This window comes from Quercus suber, unplaced genomic scaffold (assembly GCF_002906115.3).
Source record: "Quercus suber isolate HL8 unplaced genomic scaffold, Cork oak 2.0 scaffold_310, whole genome shotgun sequence".
In the NCBI taxonomy this organism is placed as follows: domain Eukaryota; kingdom Viridiplantae; phylum Streptophyta; class Magnoliopsida; order Fagales; family Fagaceae; genus Quercus; species Quercus suber.
Genome location: NW_027069766.1, coordinates 149,542 through 176,413, shown reverse-complemented (window position 1 = coordinate 176,413; position 26,872 = coordinate 149,542). Strand labels below are relative to the sequence as shown.

Genomic DNA, 26,872 nt, shown 5'->3' with positions numbered 1-26,872 from the left:
ATGCAAACACATGGATGAATATAAAATTAAACACAATTTTATCAATGTTTAAAGGCATTGACAACGAATTCATGAATTCTTCCATATTATTATTAATTTAAGTCAATGGCGACTCCAAGATTTTTTTCTAGAGGGGTCAATAATGGCGGAGCCAAAAATTTATTGGCAGAGGGGAGGCGCAAGTGAAAAAAATAAGATGATTAATAGTTGTTTTTGGTTTTTCTATATATACAACTTCCAAGTTCTAAAAAATTACTAACAGTTTAAAGATCGTAAGAGTCTTATTACAATAATCATTGGATGTATAAACAAATAGAATTAAATAACTAATCATACATATTTTGATCAAATTAATAATAACTTATTATATTTATAAATTATATCAATTGAATAAAAAAAATAGAATAAATAAGAATAGTAGAGTATTCTAAACACTTTACATATATATATATATATATAAATAGTAACACGGTTAGAAGTAGGGCTAGGAGTAACTGTGAAATGAAGAAAAATAATACTCCAGTAATAAATTTTTTCTTTTGAAGTGTACAGTTTTATAAATATACACGTGGTCACTCTTTCGGAATTGGAGTAAGCAGTAAAAGATTTCTTGGGTTTGAAAATGTGTAGAGCACTTTTCAAATTACTTGATTAAACATTGAGAAAAACTAAGACAACATAAAAACTAAGGATCATGTTCAAGTTTATTTCAATTAAACTTAACCAAAAATTTAGAATCAGGATGTTCATATTTTTGTTGTAGGGGTCAAAACAAGATTAAGGGGACCAGGTCAGGGTGTTCATTTAAACCCCTTGGGCTGCTCTTGGAGCCGCCCTTGATTTAAGTTCTTCCACATTATTGTATCTTAGAAATATAGGGCCCTAGATTCTCAAAAAAACAATAATTTAACTACATTATTATTCACTGTATTAATAATAAAAATCAATGAAAAATTACAATTCTATTTGATTTATAATAATTTTCATAACACTTTTTTTTTTTTTTTACTTGTGAATGTTTAATCTGTCTGATTTTATATGTTTAATTAACTAGAGAATATTTTCCAAAATTCGTGTTGCAGCACTTGATGCCATTATCACCATATTAAAATAGCTTCACAAAATAAATGTGGGGTTCAAGACTTCAAGTAGCTAGCTTGATAATCTGCAATATTCTGGTCACTTTCTTGATGTCATCCGAACTTGTTTTCTTTGGAGACTAAATTAAATATCGGGGTTGATGCACATTCCAAAGCAAAAGAGCACATATGGTGTGAAGCCATTGTAGTTTCACACGTATTAAACCCATGGTTTTCAACTACATCAAAGAAGGTTTGGTGAAGCATGTAATCATATAATTAATCAATTAAGTATATGAATATATATATATATATGTGTCAATGATGCAAGTATATACAATAATTCAAGAAGCTGGGAACTAGGTAGTACAGAATATACCTAGCTAGGAAGGATTCAACCAACCATTAAGGATGAAACCTTTAATTAAAGTCCACATAGCAGTTATCCAATCTTTCATTTAATCAAACCAGCCCTATTTCTGACCTAGTTTAGATCCAAACTAGCCAGATATGTAGGTGCACAATCCCTTTCAATATCTCCGACCCAAAAAAGAAAAAACAAAAGCTTCAATTTGGAGAGCCCCTCTTAGCATGCAATGCATGTGCAAAACTAGAGAGAGAAAAAAAGAAACTTGCAAATAAAACTATGAAAACCAGGGTTACTAAATAATTTTCCATCACCTAAACCAAATACAGCTCATATTCTCTTGCAAGAGAAGAGAAACTAGAAATGGGTTATCTATAATGCTCTGTCTCTCTCTCTCTGTCTCTCTCTCTCTCTCTCTCATTTCACAACCTTTTTGTTTTCATGCATTTAACTTAGTACTTGAACTTGATCAACTGCTCTTTCTATATCGCATCACTCTCCGCTGGCCTCCAACAATTAAAACATAAGTCTTACTTAACTTACATGTCTTATTCAAGTCCATATCAAACCAAACACACAAATTTAATCTTTCCATATATCTCACCGTCAAACTTTCCATTTCATACTCAACCACTCAAGCCAAGAAACCCACGAAAAAATCAATTAAAAAAACAAGCATTTCTATAACTAGCTATAGCTCTCAAGAAACCAAAATACCACTACTCTCTCCTCCATATATATTCACGTATATATCCAACAATATTCATGCATTCATTGAGCACTTATCATAAAAAACCTATTCATCTTCTTTTTCTTTCAAGAACATACTAGTCTACATTTCACCATTATTACATGCACCCCTCATTAGATTTTCCATCAAAATTTAACAAATAATTCTAAGATACCCATCAATGGAGACGCATGTAAAGTCCCAACCCAACCAAGAGCTCTCTATCTCAGCTCGTTCACTATCATCCTCATCATCATCAACATCTTCTTCTTCTTGTTATAATGTTACTATTGTTCCTCGTTCTTTCTCTACTGTTCAGACAAAACCTCAAGGAACCAGACCACCATATGATCATGGGACTAATCATGATGATGATCAGTTGCTCGAAAATGGAGAGGTGTACTCCATGGCTGCTGGGTCAGCCATTGATAATATTGAAGGGCTGAGATTCATTGACATCATGGGCAACGGTGGGATGGAGTGGAAGAATGTGGAGGAGAGATTCAATCAGCTCGCCTTCACTCAGAATAGTGGCCATGAACCGCTCATGAAATGGTCAGATTTCGGTATTTGTATAGGTGAGAGTGAGAAACATCATATTTGGAAATTTATGTAATAATTTTAAATCAACTCTCTTAGCTAATTTCAATTGAAATGAATTCCGGTCTTACTGAAATTGTGTGGAAAAAGAATTGCAATAAATTTTACAAAACTAATGCCTTATCAATCACAAAAGAAAAAAAAATATTAATTCAAATATTTATTTAATTATTATGGTGTTAAAATGACGTTAACTATTTTCATATCATATTAGGTTATAAGTATTTTGGTTAATTTTTTTTCTTTCATTTTATACCTATTGTTGTTTCAAAAGTACCCTCTCTTTTTTTTTTTTTTTTTTAATTTTATGAACAAGAAGGGAGTGAATATTGTGACTCATCTCCTCAGCGTGACCATAGGAGACACTCGTTAGAGAATATTACATTAAGTCATAGTTACTTTGGTTGATAGTGACAACAGACCTCACCCTAGCCCCACGAGAGAACTAATAAATCAGGAGTCAGCTGTAAGAGGCAGCCCCACTCCCCGTTAGGGTTCGAACATGGGACCTCAAGACAACGATCACACACCTTGACTACTAGACCACCTCTCTTGGTGCTACCAAAAGTAACTTTTTGAAGTCTTGAAGAGGAATATAGTCATATACATCGTGGGTTGACATATAAATTTAAGCTTTGAGCATCTTTTGTTTTCAATATTTTTTTTACATTCATTTATATCCATTATTTTATTCCCGTATATATAATTGATATTGAATTGTCTATATGTCAGAAGTGGATGAAAAAATATATGTGGGAGAATAAATGCCTCTATATAGAACTCTCCCATTGTTGAAAGAAAACAGTCCAACTTGATTATTAAATAGTAATATATATATATATATATATATATAAACTTTCAACTTTGCTTGCCTTGTGGTTGGCTAATTGCTGCCAATGGCAAAGTAACGCACCCACTACACTAGACCGCCAGCATGCATGTTCTCCTATTATATTACGCCATTCTTTATTTGATTCATTCTTTTTTCTTCATATTATAATTCGAATTTCTGAAAGAGAATTTTTATTTTTGAAAAAAAAAAATTAACATATACAAACAGCTTTTATTTTATCTTGAAGAACTAACTCAACTTATTCTTTTTTTTCTTTTTCTTTTTTGGCTTTGGAAGGGATGCAACAATCCCCCGAATTTGCTAATGAGCTATTAAGGGCACTAAGAGCAACAAGGGACTGGAAATTTCATATCACAAAATGTGAGCTTCACTGTTTCTGGTGTCGCATGATGGACCCCTCCTTCGATTCAAGAATACGAATTTTCTTTGACATGTAATAATTTTCATTCAAATTCTCCATTGTGTAATCTATACATTTTATATAAAAAAAAACAAGTTTGATTCTATTCACAATATTTCAATAGTTTGGCTTTTTACAATATCTTACAAGAAAGACCTTTTTTTTTTCCTTTGTAATTTTTGCAGGTGTGATAGAGATATGGATGGAAGAATTACTAAGATGAAGATTAAGCAGGTAATGTCATGAAAAGCAGTTTGCCACCAAATTATGTTTTTATATTCTTTGTTTTATTTTTTTTAATCTAGTTTATTTAGAAAACTTTAAGTAAGCTGGCATTTATGTAAAGTTTGGGACGATAAATTTCTGTTCATGTTTCATATAAATTTGGACAATTCTACAGACTATTTTGTTAAGTGCTTCCACCAATAAGTTGTCTTTGACTCACGAGGAAGCAGAATGCTATGCCACTTTGGTCATGGAAGTGCTTGACACTGAAAACCTCGGCTACATTGAGGTACCATTTTAACCTCACTCTTAGTCTTTAACTTAATAATCTAAGATAACCTCTTAATTGTTATGTTGAGCTATTCTAATAGTTGGGATTCAGATAGAATAAAGTTTGTCTCAAAGCCGCTTTTGAGCTATCTTTTCTAATTTCATTATGTGATAATTTATAAAACTATTCATGTGTATTATTTAAATAAGTCATATAAATCATTAACAAAATTATAGGACTAAAATTATACATTAATAATCTTTTCAATTGCCACATGGTAGGTTGGAAGAAGAAAGCTTCAAATGAATCAAATCAGTTGGTAGCCAAGTTTTTTTTTAAATTTTTTTTTTAGTGCAATATATTTAACCAAGTTAAATGTAACATTCTTTCTTAAAAAAAAAAAAGAAAAAAAAAAGAAAAAGTTAAATGTAACATACACACTATATTAGGGATTTTATATATGCTATTGATTGCCAACTAGACAATACATCACTATATTTGACCTAATTGATACACAACTTTTTATATATCGCAGCTATCCCAATTCAAGACTCTCTTTAAAGTATACTTATCAAGGGGCTCAATTCAAAACAATCAATTATCAATCAATACACATTCTCCTTATCACATTTATCACAATGACCCATTTCAAGAACCATTGTCAAAGGCCGAAGTACTATTTCGATCCTATTGGCGACGTGCATGGATTGTTTTGCTTTGGTTAACTGTGTGCTTTGCTCTCTTTGCTTGGAAATTCATTCAATACCGTCATAGAACAGCTTTTGAAATCATGGGCTATTGCGTCTCCACTGCCAAGGGTGCTGCGGAAACCTTAAAATTCAACATGGCTTTGATTCTCCTACCTGTTTGCCGTAACACAATTACATGGTTTCGCAAACATCGGTGGATCAACTCCATTGTTCCATTTAACGACAATATCAACTTCCACAAGGTAATGTGGCATTTAAATAAATAGCCATTTCTATTTGGTGGGTTCGCGTTAGTTTGATTGATAAAATCTTTTACCTTGAGTAAAAATTTAGTTTGATCCAAACTACAATAAAAAGAAACACGTTCTAGTTTGATTCCAAAATTCTCAATGATGATAAAAAGAAATATGTAGATATTTTAATATAATAATAAAAAATAATTATCATTGAACAAACACTATAGATTTCAAATGCTCCCGTATCTATTAAAAAGAATATTTGAAATTGGTTGGGAATGAATATTTTATGAGGCTAAGGTTTGATAATCCTATTGACTTCATAACATTTTGTTATGCTTTATATTTTATGCAATGCATGTCAAATTTACAAATATATGATTGAATAATACACATGACTTGACAATTAATACAGTTAGCATGCCAAATTGGTAACCAAATTGAAGCAAAACTTTTTATATTTAGAATAAGGGCAAATTACAACTTACTTACTTGTGGTTTGACCAAAATTTAAGTTACTTATCTATGGTTTGAAATTTGACATTTTACCTACCTAAGATTTGACCGAAATTTAAATTTACTATTTATGGTTTGAAATCCCATATTGCAAGATTCTTTTTGATCTTATTTGATCTTGTTTTTTTATGCTTTTTTTTTTAATTTGTATTTTTGAATGAAAGAGACATAAAATTTGAGTAAAACTATATATTTAACCATGTTTTTAACATAAGTGGTTTACGTAACTCTAACTGAATTAACCTCAGTTGAGTAAAATGTCAAATTTCAAACTACAAGTAGGCAGTTTAAATTTTGATCAAACCACTAGTGAATAAGTTATAATTTTCCCTAAGAACAATTTTTTACATGAAACTGAGATGAAAAAAGTTCTAAAGAAAAGCAACTAGAAATTTGAATAAAATGGAAAAATGAAGATAAAATTGATAACCAAAAACTGCATTGTGCACAAACTTTGTAGAGTATATTAACAAGAAACTTTTTGGTGTAGATGATTGCAGGAGCGATAGTAATAGGTGTGATCCTACATGGGGGTACACACCTTGCTTGTGATTTCCCAAGAATCAGTGAATCAGACCATACACTGTTCCGGCAAACAATAGCTGCTGGATTTGGGTACCATCAACCAACATACATTGATATATTGTGCACTACAGAGGTGGCAACAGGAATTGCAATGGTCATATTAATGACAATCGCATTTTCACTAGCAACAAAGAGGCCAAGACGCCAATCACCTTCACTACCAAGGTCTGTCCGAAGGGTCACTGGATATAACACCTTTTGGTACTCGCACCACTTGTTCATTCTTGTCTATGCATTGCTCATTATTCACTCCTTGTTCCTCTTCCTAACCGACAAACTAAATGAAAAAACGGTAAGCCTATATCATTAGCATTTACGATATCAAGTCAGGGATTAAGCACTATGTTATAAAGTTTTAACTGGTAATAATACACTTTGTTAGATATATCTAACAAATGGGTAAGGGTTAGGTCCAATGCATTAGAACCACGTCGTATCAGCTTCAATGCACTGAAATTTGCCACGTGTTCACATCATGTCGGCTCCAATATACTGGAGAATTGAAACTAGCCCATGTCCATGAAAAACAAAATCTTAACTATGAAATTGCCTTCATTATTTCACTAGAAATGGATAGGATTTTTTTTAAGGCAATCACAAGACAATCGGATTTATATATCATGTAACGGGTAAATGATAAAATATATTGAATTTTTTACTATTTTGCTGCAATGGATTTTTTTTTTTTTTTTTTTTGCATTATAATTTAGATTAATAGTACTAATGTTAAGAATCTATACTTATGTAGACGTGGATGTACATAGCCATTCCCGTTTTATTATATGTTGGTGAGCGAATCTTTCGAGCCATAAGATCAGGGTTGTATGAAGTGGAAATTTTGAAGGTATATATCGTTGTCCTGTTTGGAAGAAAATTTAGCACAAAAGTTCATAATTTTGGCAACTGTTCAATGCAATCTGCATTGACTTATTTCTGCTTTAATGACAACTGCTTAATCACCATTATGTTGTGTTTATTTTTTTTCTTTGTATTATACATATGCAGGCAAGTATTTATCCAGGAAAAGTTTTGTCCCTCAAATTGCAAAAACCAGAAGGTTTTAAGTACCATAGTGGCATGTACATATTCATTCAATGCCCTCACATTTCAACTTTTGAATGGTAATTTTACACAATTCATCTTATTGTTTTTCATTTTAGACTTTCTATTCTATTTGTCAACAAATTTAGGTTGAGTTTGGATAGCCCCTAGCCATTGAACCATTACTGACCTTACATTATGAAGTGCACTAATTTATTATATTTGCTTGTTTACACTGCCCAACCTCTTCCAACTTTGGAGCACCAAAATAATGTTACAATTTGGTACACTTCTCTCTATCTTCATTTTTTTTTTCAGGCATCCATTCTCTTTAACTTCAGGACCAGAAGATGACTACCTAAGTGTGCATATTAGAACTCTTGGAGATTGGAGTTACAATATATACAACCTCTTCCAAGAGGTAATGATTGAAGAGAAGGGATGGAATTATTTCTATACAAGGTTGCAACAACAATTTCATAAATGTTCCATTACTTTCGAGTTTGTAGGCTAAATTATCTGGGCCAAAGGAGTGCCCAAGAATATACATAGATGGACCCTATGGTGCTGCTTCTCAAGACCATGTCAAATATGATATTGTCGTGCTAATTGGCCTTGGCATAGGAGCCACACCTTTTCTGAGCATCCTCAAAGATGTTGCTAACAGTAACCCAAAGGCACATTTTGATCATGTAAGTTTTGCATTTGGATCAATATGTTTTATGTGCTTGAAAAATTCATTTGCTAATTCCATCTTTTGGTCACTGATAAATTTATGTTGTGCACCTTAAAAGACTGGTTGCAGAGACTGCAGCATAAAAAAAGGTCCATTAAAATCCTATCTTTATTGGATTACAAGAGAACAAAGCTCCTTTGACTGGTTTAGAGATGTCATGAAGGAGATATCAAATTCAAACCAACAACAGGTACATGCCAATCTTCAATATCTATCATCAAAATGGATTTATTTTCATGGTATAGATTAAATACGAGTTTCACAAATTTAAAGATATATTCAGAGTCGCGTCATTTAAAATTTTGAATGATGCGACGCTTTATACATTGTCAAATTCATAAAATAAAATATTTTGATCACTCTAATTTCACTAATGGCCATGTAGTCCGTTATAGAGATGCATAACTTCCTAACAAATGTGCATCAAGAAGGAGATGTGCGATCAGCATTAATAAGCGCAATTCAAGCCCTATATCATGCTAAGAATGGAATTGACTTTCTCTCCGGGACTCCGGTAAGATCTCTTATTTATCCAAAGCATTATTGCTAGTAAGTTTAGTCAACATAATCATTAATGAAGTTCTACTAATTCTCATTAGATACTTTTCTTTGGTGCGTGCATGTTAACTACATCAAGTTATTAACAACTTTGTAACTCGATGACATTGTATGGTCTTTTTATAAGAACCAAGGTTTAAATCACCACTCTCCCACTTATTTTGACAATTGACTTTGTTTATTATCCTTTTCTTTTTATTTTATATATTAAGATTCCAACTTGAAAGATCCCGTATTTTTTTTTATTAAAGATTCCCAACACCTGCCTCGAGAGAAACCATACAATTAGTGCCATTGTTAACATTCTCAACTTTTCTCTAATGCATGCGTGTTAAGTGTTAACTACATCAACTTATTAACAATTTTGTAGATCAATGACATTATTTAGTCTTTTTTATAAAAACCAAGGTTTAAATCACTACTCTCCCACTTATTTTAAGTTTTTTAACAATTGACTTCGTTTATATATATATATATAAAGAAATATCCTACCTGCTTGAAAATTAATTCTAACTTGAAAGATCCCCCTTTTTTAAGATTCTCAACTACTGCTTGGAGAGACACACCAAACAGTTTGTGCCATGGCACCTGATTAGAATATTCAGACACCAACCACAGTAACTTGTACTTTTTAATGCACATTTATATTGATTAGGAAAACCTATTTGAATTAATAATATTATTTTCATCAATTTGGACTTTTCAGGGACACACACATTTTGCCCGACCAAACTGGTTTAACATTTTCTCAAAATTGGCTCGTCAACACAGAGGAACAAAGATTGGTAAGATGTAATTAAAAAAGAGTACATCTTAATTTAACCTCTTTAACTTTTAAGAGGGTCTAGATAATAATTCCCGTGAAGTTGGTCATCAACTCTTCCGAAAAGATATTTCTAGGATTTTGTCCTGATAGCTGAATAGTGAATACTGAAAATGTGAATTTTCTTGGATAGGGGTTTTCTACTGTGGGCCATCAGCTTTAGCAAGAGAGTTGGAAAGGTTATGCATCAAATTCTCCACCAAAACCTCTACTAGATTTGTATTTCACAAGGAGAACTATTAAATGTTTTCATAACCACCCTAATGGGTGTTGTACCAATTCTACCAATGACAAGGCCATAAAATGCCCTTAAGATTGAATTGTATATTATCATAATATGATGCTCTCTCTCTCTCTCTCTCTCTTATGCTGCTTTTGTGTCTATAAGACAAGCCCATGCAGCTTTTCAACCAGAAGGATTTTTTCAGTTAATATTTTAAAATAACAAGATGCTCTAATTTGAGAGTTGCAGCTGCAGGTGGTACAAGGGCAGATAAGAAATATAGGAATCATCTAGTTTTGAGGATTCTAATTTTGGTTACAATGCATCGTAAATGCAAAACTCATTCTTCAGAAAATGCATTTTACATAACTCGAAAAAAATTGCTAAACTCCTCAAAAGTTGACTTGTAGCACTTAATCATCAAACTGAAAATATAAAATGATTGTGAAACATTGTTGTCCATTCAGGACCCATGCTACCAATCAAAGAATAGACTCATGCCATTGATCTAAAACTAAAGGACATAGAGTTCTTATTTTGTGTAACAGGTTATATATAACATTTCTGAAGAACATGAGACATTCTATTTGAGCCTTATTTTAAGGAGGTGGTATCTTATGTATCCGCTGCATGCAGTATCTTTCTCTCATTGTGTAGACCCATCAGTGAGATAACAAAACAAACCAAATGAAAGACAAGTCCCCAAACCATAGTCATTAAAATTAAAGAGGAATTTTAAGGCACATAAGTTAAAAGGAAAAAAAAAATCAGAAAAATCCATTAAAATCATCACAAATAGGATTGTTAATTCCCAGCACGAAGATTGACACTGAGTAATTATTAGGGTGCTCACAAAGTTTTAAACCCTTTGATATGTAGTCTAACAAAAACACAAAGCACTTATAATTTAAAAAGAACAAGATAATAATAAAAATTTACTGAGAAATTAATTGTGTTCCTAAATAATATATACTTTTTCTTGCACAGATGGAGGCATCATTGCCAAATCTATAATCTGATTATTATAGGGGTAAGCCCAGCTGAACCAAAAAAATTTATAATTAAAAAAAAAAAAATCCCCAAAAGTGGCACCATGAAGTTCTAGGATAGCCACATTATTTCGTCACCATCGGATAAACAAGAAGTTGGCTGTCTGCAATTAGCCCTTAAGTGCTGATGCTCCAGATATAATCTCAATCAATTCAGTGGTAATAGATGCTTGACGAGTTCTATCATAAACAATCAGATGAACAACAGAGATCAGTCATGATGGAGACAGAAATAACAAAAAATAAGAGTAGACAAGTATTATATTAACTAACAAGAGTTGCTAAAATTGAAAGAAAATAATTCAATTGGTGAGTTCCATTATGAATGACCACATCATTGTTCACACACTCATGCTTAATCACTTTATCCCAAGTTAAGGCAATTTTATTTTGTGTGTGTGTGAGTGTTTGAGAGAGAGAGAGAGAGACCTGTTGTAAGTAAGTGTGAGACGATCAAGCATCTCGCCAGCATTTCTGCTTGAGCTATCCATGGCAGACATCCTTGCTCCTTGCTCACTGCAAGCATTCTCCAACACAGCATTGAACATGACCTGGGGGGAAAATGGATATTTTTTTTGATAAATCAACTAAAATCATTACAGAAATTAGAGGCAATAAGCATCTTAATTATTGGTACTGACTTCAAAGTTGCATAGCACAGCTGCCTATCAAATATTAACAACATCAAAAGAAACAAACGATGAAACTAAACCTTTCCAGCAACATCTACAGCATTTAAACAAATGTTGGAACACAAAAACATATATATTAAATTTCTTGTCCAGCAAGCGTTTAAAATCAAAGTCACACTAGCTATTTCAAAAAGTGATGGGTCTCAAGTCAGTGATCTCTCCTCCCATAAGATTGGGTGGAGGATAAACTGGATTCAAAATCCACTTGGTGCATGTGTAACTTACCAATAACTACAACCCAAAACTAATAATAATAATAATAATGGGTCTCAATTTCAGATACTGCCAGCTTCAGCAAGAAATATTGGCTGGGAACTACTACTCAGCAAATTATCAAAATATCAGATAATTCCAGAAACTTGGTTGACAGCATCAACTACTAGGCATGCTTAAATTTTCGGAATTAGTCATTAAGACTTTACACATTAACTGTTTAGATTCTTAGTTCATACAAGACAATTTGATTGTTACAGAAAACAATAAACACAATCCCAACTGACAGCTACTGTTAAGAAATAGAAATACATTCAGCCTGAAAGAAAACTCACACAAGAAAATTGGAACTCTGCCAGGTTTTGTAGTATTTCTCCCTTGGTTTCCCCACCTTCAATCTCATAAGAATCTAGCTCACCAAGAATTCCCCCAGATTCAGACTCTCTCTCCACAGTCTACATAAGCATAACATCCACATAAACACTGTTTTAAAACCAAAAGTAAAATAGGGGACTGATTTTTTTTTTAAATGAACATTTATTAAAATGAAGCATCCCCATCACCTCAGGGGATAAAACGGTTGCCACTGTGGGAGGAAATGAGACAACTGAATGGAACTTGTTGAAGACAATCCTCAAAGCATCATACTCCACATTCTTTAAAATGTCATCTGCCAGAACAGAGACCTAAAAGGGCAACAATTTGAAAGGAGAATTAGAAAAAGTGATCACATTTTTGAAGATATAAAGACTTCTACTTTTTTTCCATAATAGGGGAATTCCGTATCTGTAGATACCATAGAATTTTTCATAAGTAGAAAACAAATCATCAAAATTAGGGAAGACCTTATTGCAAGTAAAAACTCACTGCAACAGATTATCAATCAAAATCAGTATGAACTAAAGAGGACAAGCTTAAGCCAAAGGCTCATTGAATACATCGAAATCCAATAATGCTTTAATTTAAATTGAACTGGCATTCAAAAGGCCTGACATAATAAACCAAAACCTACAAGAAACCTTGTCAGCAAGATGAACAGATCTTCACCGCACTCTGAAAATTCATTATTTCATTTCTTAGATAGCTAACTTTTACTACATTGTCCTATTGTTTCTGAGTTGTGGTCTATGGTGTTCACCTCATTTGGTATCTATTAGCGATGACAAATACTGTGGTTGAGCTCCTTGCATATTGGCAAGGAAATTTTGATCATCATCATAATGGTGTTATTTGGATGGTTGTCCCTCATTGTTTGATGGGGTGCATTTGGAGGGAGAGAAACAACAGGTGTTTTGAAGATTCTGAAAGGACTATAGCCAATTTAAAACTTTTCTTCTTTAAAACAACAGGTGTTTTGATTGTTTTGGTCCCCTGCTGTATACTTCCTGTATACTTGGGTGACACATTATTATGTCTTTGAATAAAAAAATTTTTACTTATCAAAAAAAAAAACTTGGAGCTTTCAATATATTACTTACAATGATGTGAGGCTTTTTGCATTCTCATGTCGTGGCTAGGCATTTAATGGATCAGCAAAAAAATTCGGTAAAAAATAAAGAGGAAAAACACGAGCTTAAGACAAAGCCTTAATGAAGACATTGAAATCTGATAATGCTTTAATGTAAATTAAACTGGTATTCATAAGGCCTCACATTACAAGACCTAAAGCCAGAAAAACCTTGTTGACCAGAATCACCAGATGAATAGATCTTAACCGCACTCCTAGCATTCACTACATTTTCTTTGATAGATAACTTTGAGCTTTCAATATATGACTTACAACAAGATATTAGTTTTGAATTCACATTCACATATATTCAAACAAACAATAAAAAAACTTTCTTCTCCCATAATATATGGTACCAAGAAACAAAAGAGACTAACCTGTGTATAATTTAATGGATTTCTTTGCAATTCTGTGATGCATAATTCAATATTATTTTTTGAGTCACGTATGAATTGCGCTTTGGCCTTTTCTCCTAAAATAACATACGTACTTTGTTTTTCAGGACCTGTGGCATTAGAAAAATATGTTATTGTAGATAACAACCAATATTATTTGATGATAAGGAATTGGCTTACAAAATATACCAGAAGTCAACTTTTGCAGTGCCTTGCTCATCTTGACAGAAGTAGAGTTAATCCCACCGCATAGGCCTTTATCTGAAGAAACTGTAATGATCACATTCTTCTTGACGTCAACACCTAGGATTGCAACACAAGGAAAGACAATGAGGGCAACTAAAAATCAAGAATGGAAGATATGTATTGGTCAAAAGGGATGAAAAATAAAGAATAGAAAGAGAAGTCACAAAATGAACATATAAGAAACATCATTCTAAAGAAGAATTGCAATGTTTTACAATTTCAAGGGTGGAGGAAAGACTTCTAGTAAGGGTGACTGTAAATCTACCAAGTACAGCTTTGATTAAAAATCTGTGAGCAAAGTACTTTTAGCACTTTCTTGTTAGCCTGAATTGGCCAAATTCTAGCAAAAGGTATTTTTCAATCTCTCATCTAAGCACTTTCAGCAAAAATTTTCAAAAGCGTGCTTGAACATTAAAAAGGACAAATAAATTAAAAAATTGCTGCAATTTCGAAAGTATGCGATGCACTATGCAGCCGAAAAAAGAAATAAAAATAAAAACAAAAAATCTTTCAAGGTTTAGAAAAGCATGCCCCTTGCACAAAAAATTAAACCAAGCAAACAAAACCTAAAAGTCTAACTCAATTATTGAAAGCAAAAATATGAAACCTGTGCTTGTAAGTTATGCACCTAGGCTTTGAACTCACAACTTCACCCTTTACCTCATTCTTACTAGGGATGGAGGTGTTACTAGAGTCAAAACTCATTGGCACTATATATATATATATATATATATTTTTTTTTTTTTTTAAATTAGTGCAACTATTTATTGAATGTTTTAATAGTTATAATAGAGAGGGGAATTTTGAACACTAGATATCTCTGTTGGAAACACCAAGAGATGCCAATCAAATTACAAGGCTCTTGGCTCATTAGCACTACCATCACTATCTATTAAAAGGGATGGAGTACTAGTACTCAAACCCAACCTATGAACCAAAAACATTAACCATTTTTGCCCGACGGGCTAACAAAGAAAGTGGTGTATTTTTTGAAAAGATTTGGAGAAAATCAAGCACAAATATCTTAGCTAATGTAGACTTGAGAATTTCTGCGTAACCAACTTCTGTTGATAAATTTGAATAAATAAATAGCACCATTCCATTATCCTTGAAGAAATAAATTATTTTCACACATTTTCATTGCAATGGACTCTAATATCAAAAAGTAAAGCATTTCAGAAGAAAATTGTGCAAATATTGTCAGAGTTGAAAAGAGGATTCCTCACTTTTTTCTCTCATTCAAAACCTAACTTTTATCTTTTATCGTGACGTAAGTAAGCAATTCTTATTGTATCAGACCAAAAGCTCACTAATTGATCTTTATGGTGCTTTTTCTATCAATTAGATACCCTTTCTTTATCTACAGACTAAGGGATCTAGGCATACCTATTTCTTCACATTTCGACTTCTATGAAGTTTCTTTCTTTTTCTTTTTCTTTGCTACAACTGATAAAAAATCAGCTGTAGCAAAGAAACAGATATAATGAACAACACCATTTCAAAAGATCAGAACATTGGAAAACCCCAAGGGGTAGCACAATCAGCTAGAACCACACCGAATGAAGCAGAGGTCACAAGTTCAATTCTTCCCTTCTCCAATCCTCCTCGGGGCCAAACTTACTTTTCAAAAATTTTAAAAATCAGAACATGGAAAACTGGTGTGTGCTACTAAGGGCATCAGTGACCTACTTTCAGTAAATTCCATTTCTACCAAGGGGAATGTTGACCAATATGTATCAAACAAAAGTATTTTAGTAGTTGATCTTTAAAATGAAAAAAACCAAGCACTTGATTTGATAATGTGTCAAACAACAGCATCATAATGTGTCAAGCTGTAGTTTGTAATAGCATTCTAAACAACAGTTTGCAATCTATTGCAAACTTTACATTTGATATAAATATATATATATATATATAAAATAAAAATAAATAGATAAATAAACCTGTAATTGAGCAACTAGCACGCATGAAGAATAAAGGTTATTTAAGACACATACTGGGATTGTCACCAAGAAGAGCAGTAAATGGCTGCCATATGCCACGAGAGTTTTCAGCTTTAACTTGAATAGCTCTAAGTTTTGAGGCTGCAACCATTTTCATTGCTTTTGTAATTTTCTGGATATTCTTCACACTCTTCATCCGATTTCTGACTGTACGTAAAAAGCGCCAACAACATCAACAATCTCATATCTGAACAATGGTAACCAAAAGGCAGCCGAATGCAAATCTGAACAAAATGATGAAAGTAATTCTTACCAATTTGAGTTGAAATTGAGCGCACTCCCAGAGGGGCCTGTTCTCTGCCCACCCAAGCCAAATAATTTAGTACTTCCAAAGCAAAAAAGAAATGCAACAATTTTATAAAAGCAGATATGGAGCAATTAGACAATAAATATAAAAATTATGAAACTAAATTATTCATTAACTCCAAAAATTCTCGATATAGGTATTCCCAAGTCCGGTGAATTCCACATGTTTCTAAAGTGTACCAAAATTTCAAACTTCTCCAAATAAAAATGTTTAATTTTGCTAGCTAAAATTCAAATACATGATCCAGTAATTGGTAGGGCTCCAAGAAAATAGTTATAATGCTACTAAGTACAAATTAATGTAATTGAATAGAGGCATCAATCCTTCTTTCTTTTTTATAATGTAGGAAACATTTCTAAAGAAGAATCATTTGAACTTGCCTCTAACCAGTAAAACTTAAGAACAATTGACTTCATTCACTCTACCTATTTTAACCAGTTACTAGTTAATCTAGGGGCATTCACCCTTATTGGCTAAAGGGTATAGGAGGTGCCAATTCTAATGACACAAAAACAAAATAAAGCATAAAATTTATTTTAAATCTTTGTGATTTCTTTTCTTAACCCTATGTTTGGGTGAAATAGTATATATTCCAATCACTTTCCTATCTTCTCATCATTTGAACTTGCCTCTAACCAGTAAAACTTAAGAACAATTGACTTCATCCACTCTACCTATTTTAACCGGTTACTAGTTAATCTAGGGGCATTCACCCTTATTGGCTAAAGGGTACAGGAGGTGTCAATTCTAATGACAAAAAAAACAAAATAAAGCATAAAATTTATTTTAAATCTTTGTGATTTCTTTTCTTAATCCTATGTTTGAGTGGAATAGTATATATTCAGTCACTTTCCTATCTACCCTTCCTCCGTTCCAAACGTACCTTTAAGAATGTGTTTTCATTGCGATTTATAATTTCTTCAAGTTTGTATAAATTTTAATTTCTCAGCACCATTACAGCCAAAAATAAATAAATAATTCATTTAGAACAATTTCCTATTGCATTTCCCAAAGTTTTCTCATCAAACAAACAGCAGATAAAATAAAAATACTACTAAGCACTGTCATATTAATCAGCAAGAGATTAATAAAACCTAGCTAGAACAATTTATTCAACACAATTTTCGATAACGTTTCATTTTTTTTTTTTTTCTATAATCATTTCTTATCAACCAAACAGAAGAAGATAAAGACGAGAGAGAGAGAGGAGAGGAAAGTACGAACTGAGAGATGAGGGAGGATTGGACGGCGGAGATTGGTTGAGGAGAGATCAGAGGGACGAAACGCCTCCCCTCTCGTCGGAGCGCAGCCATGGCCATTTCGCTCTGTGAAGAACCCTAGAAAGTGGGAGCAAACGTTTGTGTCGTAGATGAGATGAGAACTGTTTGTTAACAGAGAACAGGTCAGAATAATAGTAGGTGTTGCACTTTTATATATATATATATATATATATAGGGCTGAGCTTGTACCCTGAGAAACTGAGAAGGTTTTGTACATGTGATTACAAATGTTCATGCACGGGGAGAGAGCTTCGGTTTCTCTCCCACTCTTGGCTGCCCACAAAACCAACACGTCCCCTTTTTTGACACGTGTTCTGTAAATATGTCACCCTTTAATTTTCGTCCACCAAAACATCCTGCGACTCCGAATGATTATTCTTTACATCAATTAATTTTTTATATAAACATGATCAAATCATAAATCTTTTATTCGATTATAAGAAATTATTATCAATTGAGTGAATTAGAACTCGCTCTTCATCCATTATTTAAGTTGAAAAAATTAGAGAGTACCCAAATCAACTATAGGAAATGTCGCATTTTTTTTTTGAGAAGATACTAAGTATTTTAACACATACACAAGGAGAGGGAGAGAGTCCTAAAGAAATTAAATGTAACATTGTGAATGTAATTGGTGCACCTAAATTCTTCTTTTATAGTGGTCTCATATATGATATATATGTAAAGAGTGCAATTTAATCACAAGTTGACACTTAAATATATTGTAAAATTAGATGTGAGTTTTGATATGTTGATAGGTAAATTAAGTTATAAAAAAATCTAAAAGAAAAATTCACAAATCATAACAATCTCATTTTGAATTATAGGTGATATGTATTTTAATTTATTACATTTTATACTTCAATTCTCAAATAGAATGGTAGTGCACTCAATCTTATTTCCTTTTGTGTCCCATTTTATTTTATTATATCTTATGGTGGATTTATATCAATTTATTTCAAGGGAATTTTTCTCGTATCAGAGGCTGTACTGATTTGACCAGTGGAACGATATATTTCAGTACCGGTATACCATTTCAGGTTTACCGTTATTTTTTATATTTATATGTGTGTGTGTGTGTGTTATATAATAAATATAAAAGTTTGCCATAAAATATTACCTCAATTCAAAACAAATTATTTATGGTTTTAGACTTTAGCATCAATTAAAAGAAAAGAAAAAACACAATATAAAAAATAAAAAGTTTAATTGTTTATTGCATACTAAGAAAACAAATAATACTAATAAAATAATGCAAATAAATTATCATTCAGCCCTTACAAAAATTCAAAAATTACAAAACTAAAAATTAAAAAAAAAAAAACTTTTTTTTTGTACTAGCCGGTAATGCTCGAAATCGGATGGTATAGCCGTTACAGCCGGTATTTAAACCGGTACGAACGTTGGCATTTTGATATCGGTATACATACCAGTACGGCCAGTACCGGTACAGTATCGATCACCTTAATTTATTTTGAAAATATTTTGTGATTTTATCGGTACAAGAACTCAAATTGTAAAGTGATATTCATTGATACATAGTATGCCTAGAATTTCAATCCTAACAACCAACAATTCACTACAAAAGAAAAAAAAAAAAAACTAATAATAATAATTTTATTATTCCAATTCTCTCTCCCTACTCTGCAAAGATATTCTAAGCCAACCAAAATTAACTAGAAGGATTTATATTTTATTGGACAAATAATTACAAATATCAATTTAGGTACAGATTCAGATTTTTTAGATTTCCTATAAGGTACTTTATCAATAGATTTCTTTAATCTAGTAAGGTACAGAAATTGCGACTTTAATAGAATTCTTTAATCTGGAAATTAAGATTTTCTAAAAACAACTTTTAGAAGAAAAAATAAATTAAAAAAACCTATAAAAAATTTTCTCTTTGGCTATTTTACCACCAACACTCAATAATAAGTTTCTCCGATCAACACCAATAGATCAAATGATCAATATTGTTAGTTTCTGAGATTCTGACTTCGAAGTTGCATTGCACCTCTACCTAGCGTACTTCTTTAGCCTCAATTAATCTACAAAACCATAGCATCACATGACATTTTAATAAATCCAAAAGCAAAACAAGGAAAAAGAGCAAAAACTATAATTAAAAAAAAAAAAAAAAAAAAAAAAAAAAAAAAAATTTTGGGGAAAAACTCAAAATGTGTAAAATATATTGTGTAATTTTTTAATAATAAGAAAGTTGTCACATCAATGCTTCATTTTTTAAACTTCAAGGATTAATAACACTTTTTTGGAAGTTGAAACTTCAAGAACCAGTCGACATGGCAAGTGGTCTAGTGGCTAGGTTTTGGGCTAACAAGACTTTAGTCTTGGATTTAAATCTCCTTGACCTCCACTAGTAAGCATGTTGATGCCTATTTCCCTTACAACAAACTTTAAGAACTAAAAATATTTAGTACGCAAACTTTAATTCAAGGGCCAATAATGTATTTTTATTATTTTATTTTTAAAATACCTCGCCCAACTTTGAATATTGAATAAGAAATGATGGTTAGTTTCTCTATATAGGAAAGCTCTCTTTCTAGCTTCTCTTATACAGTAGAATAGAGGTCCCTTCCTTAGGAAGGTGTGATAGTATTCCTTGGAATAACACTGTTATTCTAAGGTTTGTGGGGTTTTTTTCTAGGGTTACTGGGAAACAGTATAGGTTTTCTACTCATCCTTTGTGTATCTCATCAACATGGAGGATTTGACCACTGATTGGAATCGCCTTACTTTATCAGAAAAAGAAGGTCTAGGTTGCTTCCTAGACGAGGAACTGAGCTCCCCGGAGTTCATCATTGCGACTAAATTCCTAACAAAGAGACCGCTGAACATTTATGCTATCGCAAAAACTTTTACTCCCCTTTGGCGATCTCGAAACAGATTCAAGGTGCGTAATTTAGGTGATCATAAGATACTATTCGTTTTTGATAACAAAGCGGAGGCTGACAAAGTGATCCAAAGTGAACCATGGACATTTGATAAGCATCTGATAGTAATGGAAAGGTATGATCCTAGCTCTTCCATTGATGAACTTGCATTGGACAAGACTACTTTTTGGGTGCAAGTTCACGGTCTTCCCATTAAGTTCATGAATGTGAAGGCAGCGGAGAAGATTTGTGAGGTTCTGGGGAAGGTTATACCTACTGTCAATCCGAATGCACTAGAAGAAGGAAATTTTATCCGGGTTCGTGTTTCAATGGATTGGTGTCAATAGGGCAAGAGAAACAAGTCTGGATTAGCTTCAAATATGAAAGATTACCAAATATTTGCTATTGGTGTGGTTGCTTTGACCATGATGACAAGGATTGCGAGATTTGGCTGAATAGTGAAGGTTCACTCTCTCAGGAGCAGAGGCAATTCGGTCCAACTCTCAGGGCAACCCCCTTCTCATATTCACGTAAACAGGTACTTGTAGTTCCTGGTTTTTACAAGTCCAGGCCAAGCCATGCTCCATCCTCGATGAATAAGGACTCAAATGGGAATAAGGATGATGGGGAGGGGAAGGATAAAAACAAAACTCAGGTGGATGTACCATCATCACCACCATTGAGCAACTGTAAGCCTAAAGAAGACATGCAGAAACAAAACAAACCAGCAATGATGGGGAAATCTCAAAATTTAATGTAGTTCATTACATGCATTAATTGTCCACCGGAAGTAATGCCCATCAATCCCTAATCCATTGAAAGCAATTATGTGCCTCCAATAAGTACGCATCACACGGATTTGCACATTAAAGAGATTGGTATAGCATTAAATGGGTTTGATCCCATTAAGAATCCCACCCAAAACGGTAACTCTTCAGGTCTCCCTTTTCCAGTATCATGTCTAAATACATCCGCTGAAATTTTTACTACAATCCCAGCCCCAAAAGGAAATATCTCAGGAGCATTTACTCAGGAATTTAATCAGGAGTTAAATCCGAATTTAATTCCTCATGAGGCTCTCAATGCAGCACGTGACAGCCAAAGTGCTAAGGCTCCAACGCTTGCATCCAAGCCACGATGGACTAGAGTTTGCCGTGTAATTACAACACCATCTGAGGATGTGTCTAAAGGTATTCTGAACAATGGGAAATGACCCTTCCCAACCAGTGATGAACATTCCAAGTTACCCAACAAACGTTGCCAAGTTTCAAGGAGTGAGGAAGATGACTGTATTGAATTGGCGGAGGCTGATATACAGCCCTGCCAGTTGCCATGAATTGCTTAGTGTGGAACTGTTGCGGGCTTGGGAACCTGCGTACAAGGAAAGAGCTTGGCGAGATAGTTCGGGCTAAAGATCCTTCTGTCATGTTCATTGCAGAAACATTGGCAGATGAAACAAGGCTAGACTTGATTCAAGCGAATTTAGACTTTGAACACAAGTGGGTTGTACCAAGGGTAGGGCATGGTGGTGGATTAGCACTTTTTTGGAGGTCGTCGGTGAATTTAATGGTGATGGATTCATCCAATTATTACATTGATACTTGGATTGATAAAGGTTCCGATAATGAGTGGAGGTTTACCGACTTTTATGGTGAACCAGAAACATCTAGACGAAGTGAGGCATGGGATAGTTTGAGAACTTTAAACCATCATCCTGACGTGCCTTAGATGTGTGCGGGTGACTTCAACGAAATAATTCTATAGGAAGAAATACTTGGTGGAGCAATCTGCAACCATGGGCAGATGCAACTCTTTAGGGATGTGTTGGATGAGTGTGGGTTTCTTGATTTGGGTTTTGTGGGTAGTAGGTTCATATGGAGTAAGCATTTTGCAGACGGCCACTCTATTTGGGAGAGACTTGACTGGGGTGTGGCCAATGCTAACTGGTTTCTTAAATTTCCAGGTACAATTGTACATCATCTTCAATGCACCTCATCAGATCACTTGTCTCTTTGTATCAATTTGTCAGGTTTGGAAATTCCACCACGTAAGAAGGTGTTTAGGTTTGAAGAAATGTGGCCTTCGGATGTACGGTGTGCAGAGATGGTGGAGGCTTCGTGGTCATCCTATTCCCATGGGCATGGAGACGATGCAATCATTAAGAAAGTGGAACAATGTGGTAAAGACCTTACATGGTGGAACCATGATATTTTTGGTAATGTGAGAAAGGAATTGGCAAAAAAGAAGGAGCTTTTGGTGGTTGCCGAAATGGAAGCACAAATACATGGGCAGAATGCACGACTTAGGGCTCTTAAAGAAGAAATTAATGCTCTCTTGGATAAGGAGGCACGCATGTGGAGCCAAAGATCACGCACACTTTGGCTGAAAAATGGAGACAATAATACAAATTCTTTCATTGTCGAGCCACTAAAAGATTCAAGAAAAATCTAATCTGTGGGATCATGGATAAGGATAACAATTGGAGAGTGGAACCGGGTGAGATTGCAACCCACTTGATCAATTACTACCAAGAACTCTTTACCTCCTCCAATCCGATCTCTCATGGATCAGCCTTGGAATATATTCCAAGGGTTATCACTGACCACATGAATGCACCCCTAGTTGCACCCTTCAAAGTTAAGGAAGTGAAGGAAGCACTCAAGAAAATGGCTCCTCTCAAAGCACCCGGATCCGATGGCATGCCACCATTGTTCTATCAGCACTTTTGGGGCGTGGTTGATAATGATGTAACCAACTCTGTCCTTTCATGGCTTAATTCAGGTACACTTCCATACCCCCTAAACCACACCTTTGTTACACTCATTCCTAAGACAAAAAATCCTGAATATGTCACTCAATACCCCCCCTCCCATTAGCTTGTGCAATGCCCTATATAAAATTTTCTCTAAAGTTCTTGCAAATAGACTTAAGAAAATTTTACCCACCATCATCACTGAGCACCAATCCGCTTTTACCAAAAATAGATTGATTACTGATAATATACTTTTGCATTTGAGTCACTAAACAGTATGAAAAATATGAGTTTAGGAAAGACAAGGCACATGGCAATTAAGCTTGACATGAGCAAAGCTTACGATCGGGTGGAATGGGGATACCTTGAGAACGTCATGAGGAAGATGGGCTTCAATGAGAGGTGGATTGGACTAATTATGGTGTGTGTAAAAATAGTCACTTACTCCATCATGGTTAATGGGGAACCTCAAGGTTTAATCCACCCCACTAGAGGAATTCGCCAAGGCAACCCGTTATCTCCCTTCCTTTTCCTCCTGTGCACGAAAGGGCTTCATGGTCTCATCCAACACGCAGCAAGTGCGAGGGAAATTAAAGGCTTCTTTCTTTGCAGAAGGGGTCTAGCACTAACCCATCTTTTGTTTGCAGATGACAGCCTCCTTTTTTGTAGGGCAATGAGAAATGAATGCAGAAAAATCATGGAGATCCTGGAGACATATGAAGGGGAATCGGGTCAAAACGTAAACAAGAACAAAACAGCCATATTCTTTAGCAAATCAACTGATGAAGCAACCAAGCAAGAAATCAAGGAAGCCTTGGGTCTACAAGAAATTGGACATTTTGAGCAATACCTTGGGCTGCCTTCCTTGGTGGGTAGGAGGAAGAAGGAAGGGTTCAATTTTATTAAAGAAAAAGTATGGCGAAAGTGGCAAGGTTGGGAAGGAAAGCTCTTGTCTCAAGCCGGTCGAGAAGTACTCATAAAAGCTGTCATCCAAGCCATTCCTATATATGATATGGGTTGTTTCAAATTGCCATTGGGTCTATGCTATGAAATTGAAACCATGATCAAGAAATTTTGGTGGGGCCAAAGAGGGGATAAAAGGAAGATACATTGGTTGAAGTAGGATGAATTGACAAGATCAAAATTGGAGGGAGGAATGGGATTTAGAGATGTTGCCATGTTCAATGATTCCTTGTTGGCTAAACAAGCTTGGAGACTCTTGAAAAATCCCGAATCATTATTTTCAAAGTCTTCAAGGCTCATTTCTTTCCAAATTGTACAATCATGGAGGTGAAGCACACAAGTGGTGGTTCACATGCTTGGAATAGTATATTGCATGGGAGGGATGTTTTACTCAGGGGTTGTCGATGGAGGATTGGGAATGGCAAGGCAGTGAGCATATGGCAACACCATTGGTTACCAAGGAAAAATCCACCACAAGTTCTTTCACTTATGGTGGAGTCATTAGCAGATGCGAAAGTGGCATTATTGATTAATGAATCTACAAGGCAGTGGAACAATGAGATGATAGACAACATCTTCACCCCTGTGGAAGCAGATATGATCAAAGCCATCCCACTCTCATGGTGTGAGGCAGATGATATCCTGTTCTGGCCATTCACAAACAATGGCATTGTAGGGACCAGGTTCGGGCACCTGATGAGTTACGAGAGTGGACCCAAGCCCAGCTAGCCCTGCAATTAATTTGTAGAGAGCGGGGTCAAGAACTAGGCCCTAGTAAGGGGTGCAACGACCATGCGTGGTAGTTCTCAGATGAACGCGAACAATGCTGCTCCTAGACCTTTCTCTTGGGAGCTTGCCGTTCTTATGACTTCCTCCGTGATTGGTTACAATTGCTCCTCTCCTTTTTCTCCTTTTTTCCCCCCCTTTCCAAAAGGGTTCCCTCACATTATATACTCCTTTCTCCATTGATCCTAGCCCTACATTTGTTAAGCAACCAGGCCACTACTTGAGTACTTGTCCCATCAGCCATCTTCCCATTCTTCCTGTGGGTTGCAGCAACTAAGGCAACACTGTTCCCCTCCTCATTAATGCGGCTAGGATGTTAGTTGTGAGCATTTAATGTGGAGGTGACAGCTCGTCTTAGACTTGCTCCTCCACCGTGCTCCCATTGTTGACGCATGGCACTTGCTCTTTCCTCCTCGATTATTCAAGAAGACCCCCCTTGATGGTGTGGTGCTTGTGTACTTCTATGGTCTCGAGTGTCTGAGGACGGAGTCGTCCTCGGACCAATTCCTTGGGGACTAGACCTTTTACTTTTATCCTCAGACCCTACATGCATCCTCGGCATGGGCTTTTAGGCCTGGTTTGAAGTGGGCCGAGGCTGCCTGACTTTCTGGCCCCACAATAGCCCCTCAAAATCTTGCTACCCGCATCCTCAGGCGGGAAGAAGGATTTTGACATCCTCGGGCCTGCTCCATGTCCAGTCGAGTCTTGTCCCCCGTCAGTACTAGGGTCTTTTCATCTGCACAAGGCGCATTGCTGACGCTTCGGTGCGCGTAACGTGCCCTTCATTAAATTCAGGCGGCTCTGTGCTCCCCACGTTCAAAAAGGTGACGCCAATCTAACGGTGGAGGTTCGCCTAGCATTTATGGGTAGAAAAACCCGTACGGTTCCTTGATTTGGGGTATAAATACCCATTCAAACTGCTTTTTCCTCTTTTTCATTTGCAATCAAGAGTTCTCGCGCGCCTATCCTGAGTCCAGCCAAACTCTCACTTACATCTCCAGCACAAAAAGCCTGTCCGAGGAGCTCCTCCTCATTCCTGTAAGTCGTTCTATCCCTCTCTGAGCTCTCTTCCTCTCTACTCCTTCTCTTTCATTTGCTCTTCCTTAGTTCTTTTAGGCATCACTTAAGATGGGTAGATTTAAGAAGTATGTCTACACTGAGGAGGTGATGGAGAAATTTATCACCAACTATGGGATACCTAGCAACGTAGGCTTAAGGTATTGTGAGGATGGGGAGTGGCTCCTTCGAAGAAAGGAGGGTGGGGTGGTGATTCCCATTATCGCCTTCCTCAAAGGGGGTATGAGAATCCCCATGGGATCGGTGACGAGGGGCTACCTTATGCACTTCTGGCTAGCCCCCACCCAGTGTGCAATAGATGTTTTCAGGATTTTGGGTTGTGTGGACGCCCTAAATGAGAAGATGGGGCTGAGGTTGACCCACCACGATGTGAACTGGTGTTACAACCTTCAGCTCCTAAAGGGCAAGTCGTATTACATGAAGACAAGGGATGATAGGGTACGACTTATCCAGTGCCTCCTTGAGTCTAGCAAGGGGCTGAACGAGGATTTCCTCATCGTGTTCGAAGAGTGGCATGATGGCCTTCATTACCCAACGACGGAGGGGATACCAGGTGGGGCAGTGGGAATAGGAGGGGGTTCAAGTTCTCTTTTCTCTTTTTTTTTTTTTTTTTTTTTTTTNAGTGGGAGGTAAAGGCTATGGATGAGGTAGATAGAGTCGGGTTGAAAAAAAAAAGTATTGCTTTAAAAAGTTGTACATAAAAATTAAAAACTTAAAAACTAAAAATTAAGCTTATAAATTGACGTGAAATAGTCATA

At 35.0% G+C, this 26,872-nt stretch overlaps 2 protein-coding genes across 2 annotated transcripts; one reads left to right on the top strand and one right to left on the bottom strand.

Moving 5' to 3' along the window:
* Window positions 1–2,151: 2,151 nt before the first annotated feature.
* On the top strand, window positions 2,152–10,066 carry LOC112005103 (respiratory burst oxidase homolog protein A). The gene is made up of 14 exons (XM_024037353.2): window positions 2,152–2,754; window positions 3,906–4,062; window positions 4,215–4,263; window positions 4,430–4,543; window positions 5,061–5,477; window positions 6,478–6,864; window positions 7,321–7,416; window positions 7,578–7,693; window positions 7,932–8,034; window positions 8,123–8,305; window positions 8,408–8,539; window positions 8,735–8,863; window positions 9,614–9,692; window positions 9,864–10,066. The coding sequence occupies exons 1-14, from the start codon at window positions 2,358–2,360 to the stop codon at window positions 9,971–9,973; spliced, it is 2,469 nt and encodes an 822-aa protein (XP_023893121.1). The 5' UTR covers window positions 2,152–2,357; the 3' UTR covers window positions 9,974–10,066.
* Window positions 10,067–10,829: 763 nt separating this feature from the next.
* LOC112005087 (ATP synthase subunit gamma, mitochondrial) lies at window positions 10,830–17,764 on the bottom strand. Its single transcript, XM_065782676.1, has 9 exons — window positions 17,590–17,764; window positions 16,312–16,355; window positions 16,053–16,205; window positions 13,999–14,112; window positions 13,792–13,919; window positions 12,471–12,593; window positions 12,243–12,362; window positions 11,432–11,553; window positions 10,830–11,182 (listed from the first exon to the last, which is right to left on the bottom strand). The coding sequence occupies exons 1-9, from the start codon at window positions 17,682–17,684 to the stop codon at window positions 11,113–11,115; spliced, it is 969 nt and encodes a 322-aa protein (XP_065638748.1). The 5' UTR covers window positions 17,685–17,764; the 3' UTR covers window positions 10,830–11,112.
* Window positions 17,765–26,872: the final 9,108 nt, after the last annotated feature.

What these genes read in the sequence shown, in the direction of transcription:
- LOC112005103 (XM_024037353.2), top strand. Translation starts at nt 2,358, where the DNA reads ATGGAGACGCATGTAAAGTCCCAACCCAACCAAGAGCTCTCTATCTCA. An exon ending in AAAACCTCGGCTACATTGAG is followed by an intron (nt 4,544 to 5,060) that starts GTACCATTTTAA and finishes TATATATCGCAG; the next exon opens with CTATCCCAATTCAAGACTCT. An exon ending in TATACAACCTCTTCCAAGAG is followed by an intron (nt 8,035 to 8,122) that starts GTAATGATTGAA and finishes TCGAGTTTGTAG; the next exon opens with GCTAAATTATCTGGGCCAAA.
- LOC112005087 (XM_065782676.1), bottom strand. Translation starts at nt 17,684, where the DNA reads ATGGCCATGGCTGCGCTCCGACGAGAGGGGAGGCGTTTCGTCCCTCTG. An exon ending in CTCAATTTCAACTCAAATTG is followed by an intron (nt 16,206 to 16,311) that starts GTAAGAATTACT and finishes TTTTACGTACAG; the next exon opens with TCAGAAATCGGATGAAGAGT. An exon ending in CAGAGTTCCAATTTTCTTGT is followed by an intron (nt 11,554 to 12,242) that starts GTGAGTTTTCTT and finishes TTTTCCCCCCAG; the next exon opens with GTCATGTTCAATGCTGTGTT.